This window comes from Scophthalmus maximus, chromosome 2 (assembly GCF_022379125.1).
Source record: "Scophthalmus maximus strain ysfricsl-2021 chromosome 2, ASM2237912v1, whole genome shotgun sequence".
NCBI classification, from domain to species: Eukaryota; Metazoa; Chordata; class Actinopteri; order Pleuronectiformes; family Scophthalmidae; genus Scophthalmus; species Scophthalmus maximus.
In genome coordinates this window covers 25,136,501-25,142,500 of record NC_061516.1, presented here as the reverse complement: position 1 = coordinate 25,142,500, position 6,000 = coordinate 25,136,501, and the positions used below count along the sequence as shown (strand labels likewise).

The following is a 6,000-nucleotide window of genomic DNA, read 5'->3' as shown; positions in this document are numbered from 1 at the left end:
CGCCGTGAATAAGTATTTGATTAAAACACACACGTACTGTACGGTTATGGATAGTTAATAGTTGGGAATCATGCTGATCAATACCTCCAGGTCTCCTTTGGTGATGCATTCCTCCTCCACTCTGAACTGGAGGTCCTCCACTTTCCTGCGAATAAAGATCGTATGCGATGAGAATCAGAGAAAGTTTTGTATTTATATCTACTTTGTCCCAGTAATCATGAAAGGCGAAAGCCCGTCTTCGACTTTGTCAAATGAAAAAGATAAAATAAATAATAATAATAATAAATAAAAAACGCTAGCTGCTCCAAATCTGTCTTGTTTACATATGATACAGTTATTTCATTGATACACTAAGAACAATGTAAAACTGAATGATTCAAACTAATTCAGAGTTTGGTTCCAATACGCCTCGATGAGTTTTGGTGCGTTCAATTATACTTCTCGGAAATTACCGACTTTTCAGGTCCAAGGTTGCAACTGGAATCATTTTCCGCGCGACGAGCTCAAATGCAAAGTCGACGCACGGACGCCAGGAGACGCGAATTTCGCGCATGATGGGAATAATAACGCGCAGACGTGGAAAATGTGTCATTCGCATCACAGCTCATCTGTGACCTCAACGCGGGATTCTCCTGAAGTCACCGACGTCCGTGTCCGAGAGGGTTGACAGGGGCATGAATCTAACTCAATGTTGGGGAGCATTGATTCACATCTTTACCGTTTCTCTTCTTCGAGCTGATTGGCCAGCTCCAGCTTGTCCTTCTGCGTGCTGGCCAACAGGGCTCTGACTTGCTGCAGGCTGCCCTCGTTCTCCGACACGTACTGCGGACGGCGGGCAGAAAAAAGGGGTGCTTGTGAATCATTTCCGGCACTTGACAAGAGAATTAGTGCTGCGTACGTGGCGGCACGGAGTTCTTAATCCAGTGACTGCAGCAAAATCCACCTGCACGTGCTGCGTCTTGACGACGCTCAGCTCCTTCTCCACCTCGCTGATGTGGCTGGTGGCCTTGGCCATGTCGGCCCGCTCCAGGTCCCTCTCGGCCAGCAGCTGCTCGATGTGCTGCTGCTTCTCCTTCAGGGCTTCCTGCAGCGCGGTGGTGCCGGAGATCTTCCGGGCGTAGCGCGACGACGTCTCCGTCAGCTTTGGACGGGGAGGGGAGGGGGGGGGGGGGGGGGGGGGGGGGGGGGGGGGGGGGAGTAAAACCATTAGGGAAACATAGGTGACGAGGACAGGGTGAATATTTAAGGACAAGAAAGGGGAGATCACATCTAGCTTAAGTTCATACATCTGTTCCTCTGACGTCCACCTGTATTTTTCCAAAGATCATGATGTATTTGTTTCATGGTGGTGGGAAAAAAAACCAGTTGATCTGTGACCTAAACAACGAAAAGGATTTGGAGGATTTAGTTGGGTTTTTTTTTCCCCGTGTCTTCTCCACGAAAAACTTATGGTCAAAAATCCCAGTCTCATGATCCTGTTTGTGAGGATGAAAACAACTGATAACTTTGAACCTGACGTAACAGAGCTTTGATCATAGGCAAACGCCCAAGAAGCTTGTTATTTCTAGGAAAACTAGGCTTGTTCCATTGAAATTAATTATACTTATTTCAATTGTCAAGAACTACAACACATTAAAAAAAAATATCCAAGCCTTCTGTATTTGGTGAAACAATAAAATGAACCATGCTACTTTAAAGATTACTTAGATATGGGAATTCTATACTTTTATAATATTCTATATAATTTTAGCTTCAAGCGGCTTTATAAAACACATATATATATATATATCGCACAACCTTTTAAGTTTTCGTTTCATGCTCCCAGGATGAATATTAGTTGAATTTGTGACGACAGAGGCAACATCTTCTTTGACCACTAGAGTGCGCTGTTATAAAAGGATTCCTGTGTCAGATCAGTACGTTTTATATCAAAAGAATAATGTTGGATTTTTTTGGGGTTTCATACCTGAGGACAAAACATTGAAATGAAAAAAAGCGGCTGAAAAACACGGAGGGCCACTGAAGCAAAGGGATTCTTCCCTTTTGTTTGCTGCTGACCGATTTTTATTAATATTTCCGTTCCTCTACTTTCAGTTACAAGTCCATTAATTCACCGACTGTTGTGAGATTTTTAACACTGTTAAATCTGTGATGTGATGTGTCATTTGTGTCTCGAGGTTCTTAAAACAAAGACCCCGTTTTTTTCGTTCCTGCGCATCAGGCACAGCGACTTCTTTCCCTAATCATGGTACGAGATCTTCAGGCCCGACAGTGACGCTGCGTGATCAGCCTGATAACTCACAGAGGCTGCTGTCAGCGGCGCTGCCAACAATTAAGGAAAGTGAAGGGTGAGCGTTACTCTCCGTCCGGGATCTGGCTCGAGAAACGGGAAGCCAGAATCGATGCGCGTAGATATCGTGATGCGCCTTTTCATTTGAATTCGTTGCCAAACATCACTGAGGACATTAATCTTAAAGACGCAGTGTGTCGAAGCAAGCGACGGGAGTTCTCTATTTCCAAGGAGCAATTCAGCCCAATCAGCATATTCTTTCTTTTGCCCCTGTTTGAATTTGAAGACATAATATTTTAAAAAATGAAATTAAAAACGTTTAAATATTTCAAACATGGCAATATCTTTTTAATATATTGCAAAATACAGATTTGATAACTACTAGAAACTCTAAATATGCATCCCCTGTATTGAAAGGTGTGTGAATTGGAAGGGTTTTACTTTTTAACTAGATAACAAAAAGGTTTTTAAAAAGACTATTAACTTTATTGTTTTTCATCATCTTTTATTCATTTAAATTTAACTGTATTTCTTGGTTTCAAACCACTGTTGTTGCATTTTATCTGTGTTTTGCAGACGATATTTGCGTCATATTTAATTTTATCTTTATTTTTACGTCACACACTAAATGTGCTACAGAAGTCCAGTTCACTCTTTCACTTACCTGCCTGCAACAGAAAAAAAACACTTATCCACTTTCTCGCAAAGAGTCCGACGAGAACATCGACGCCACTGTCACGTCTGCACGTCAGGTAGGAACATATGAATATTGTGCTTTTTTGCGGGAGGCTACGTGCGGGACTCTCTCTTGGCCTGGCGATCTGCGACGGGATTGGCTGTGGCCTCGCGATTAGCGCACGGACGTGACAGCGGTGTCGACCTCCTCGTCAGAAACAACACGCATGCTTTCGAAAGAAGCGCGCGGCGGCCGTCTTACCAGTCCAGTTCGGCTCGGCCGTCCGCTCACGGAGGAGGCCACCGAGCTGACTGAACTGATGGAGGAGCTGCTGGGGCTGTGGACCAGCGAGGAGACCCCCATGGCCATCCGCTTGCTCTTCTTGGCCTTGGCCGGGCTGGTGGAGGGGAAGCCGATGCGGATCACCTTGTGGACCGGAGCGAACAGGCCGAACTTGTGAAGACACTGGAAGTATCTGGCGGGCGGAAGGGAAGGAAATGGGGCCACGGATGAATGAATGGATACAAAGGGTTTCTCTCTCTGCGTTGGCTGCCAATGGAGTTTAAAGCTAAATATAAAAACTTCTACAAATATAAAAAGTTTGGCAGAGAAACTCACTGGATTTTTGATGCCATTTCAGTTTATCATTTTTGTTGCGCGTGTTTATTATTCTGCCTGTTTGCTACATCATCTAACTGTGAAGCACTTTTATATATATATATATATATACACATATATCAATGAATCTTAACTGATTGTTTTCTGATTGTGCAGAAAATTACTGAGTAGTTCCCACAACGAATCCCTCTTGAAATACCTTCATTTCTGACGGGTTTCCATTTCATTCGCGGCTTTTTTTTCTGTGTTTTCCATCTGAAGACACATTTGCATGAAGTCTAAAAGTCACTGATCATGATATTTTCTTTCTTAGCTTAAACAGTTATAGTTATTTTTTTCGTCTAAAGGGGACGTATTCATGGCATGTACAGTACTAATCAAGTAGATGCCATGAATAAGCCCCGTATTTAAACTTTGTACCAAATCCTTAGTATATAAATACTTTATACTATATATTATATACTATATTCTATACTATACGAACAGTTTTCCACGAAATTTGTGTGCATTCTTGAAAAGTGAATCATAAAAAAAAGAAAAAAGAAGCCATACGTGTGATAAACAAAACGAAAAACCCAAAACAAGAACAAACCAGCCGCGGCTCTGACCTGGAGGGCCGGGCAATGGGATTTCACGGACCAACAGATGAAAGGACAAAGAACAAAACTACTGAATAGATTCACTGTCCTCATTCCCTTTTAGGGGAAAACGCAAAGGAATTTGGGGGAGCATGAGGCACGTGCGTGTGCGTGTGTGTGTGTGTGTGTGCGCGTGTGTGTGTGTGTGTGTGTGTGTGTGTGTGTGTGTGTGTGTGTGTGTGTGTGTGTGTGCGTGTGTGTTTACCTTGTACCAGCTACAGCGCCATCATTCTTCCCCAGGGGCTCATCCAGCTCCACCCCACACCACTCCCCCTTGGCGAAGTCCGTCTCTCCCATGTAGCGTATGACCCCCATCTTTGAGCCTCCGACCTGCCGACAAAGAGGGAAAACAGCCGCTGTCAACGTTTTTCTAAGAAGAACTCGGAGGGGCGATGCATATCCCTGCACGCTCGCGTTTAATAAACACATTTGTGAGGGGTTTTTCTTGTCAAAACTTTGATAGAAGAATAAATATTGGACAATTTATATGATATATATATATATGGTGAGTCAGTGAATCATTAGAAATGCCGGAGGACGAAGACGTACATTAAAGATGAGCGAAAAAATTCTTACACTTTCTTCCTTTTTTATGATCATATCTTTTCATGCCAAAAAATTGCTTCGTCTATAAATAGTTCCTTGTTTGAAACACGGTAACCTTCAGTTTACGATCAAGTTAAATAGAGAGGTTGGAATTAAATCATGTGTTTTTGTTCTTGATTAATGTCTTTGCAGATCAATATGAAGAATTGTTTTTGACGAATCTCCACCATACAAAACTATACTGCTACTGTGAACATGTGAAGTTGTAGACAGGCCACGAGGCGAAGAGACAAACGGAGGCAACTGACAGAATAATGGGTTCATATGTAATGGCATATTTATATTTCATATTTCAACAAAGTGTGATACGAGTCAAAAGGAAAAACTTCAGCGTCTGGATGATATATCTGAGGTGCCACATCGGCACTTGTCACATCTCTCCAGTTAGAAGCAGTCACTCGGTTTCCTGTTAGGAAGTCTGACACACTGACACACTGACACACACACACACACACACACACACACACACACACACACACACACACACACACACACACACACACACACACACACACACACACACACACACACACACACACACACACACACACACACACACACACACACACACACACACACACACACACACACACACACACACACTGACTCATCAATCTGCTGAACGTCTTTGGCGACCACATGTATGAGACACAAAAACATCAACGCGTACAAAGCGTTTCCTTGAACATCGAAGAGAAAACCCACCGTCATAGAAATTAAAAATACCAAACCAAGGCAGCACACCAGCCACACGTGACAAACCTAGACATATTGAAATTGTTTGGATTAAATTGGACTGCATTGATTAATTGCTTGTCATAACTATCCTCATTCATTTTAATGTTTATTCACCAGCACTTCTACGAGTAATAGGTTACATGGCTTTACATTACTGTAATCCCATTCCCTGTTAATCAATGTGCGGAGAGTACAGGGGCAGCACCAGATGTTTACATCTGCTCTGATTACAGATTCAAATTTAAAAACCAAACATTAACGTAATCATCTAAAAGTTCCGGGTCCTATTTATAAATACATATTAGAGTCGACTGTATTTAATACGAAACTGAATAAGAGGTGGGTTCTTTCTTTTTTTCTTAAATGGGCGTGGTGATTCACCCTCCTCCGACATCCAACTTGGCCGGTGTGCTGTCAGCGCGACTGTGTGACGT

General features: G+C 42.8%; 1 protein-coding gene across 3 annotated transcripts in view; it reads right to left on the bottom strand.

Annotated features, from left to right (window-relative positions):
- The window catches only part of clip2 (CAP-GLY domain containing linker protein 2), a 38,899-nt gene that overhangs the window by 18,843 nt on the left and 14,056 nt on the right, over positions 1 to 6,000 (bottom strand). For all 3 annotated transcript variants that reach the window (XM_035626436.2, XM_047330493.1, XM_047330494.1), the window contains exons 4-8: positions 4,428 to 4,552; positions 3,228 to 3,441; positions 944 to 1,141; positions 719 to 822; positions 85 to 145 (exon numbers count right to left, since the gene is read on the bottom strand). In XM_035626436.2, coding sequence (XP_035482329.2) covers positions 85 to 145; positions 719 to 822; positions 944 to 1,141; positions 3,228 to 3,441; positions 4,428 to 4,552 — 702 coding nt within the window. The remainder of the gene's footprint in view (positions 1 to 84; positions 146 to 718; positions 823 to 943; positions 1,142 to 3,227; positions 3,442 to 4,427; positions 4,553 to 6,000) is intronic.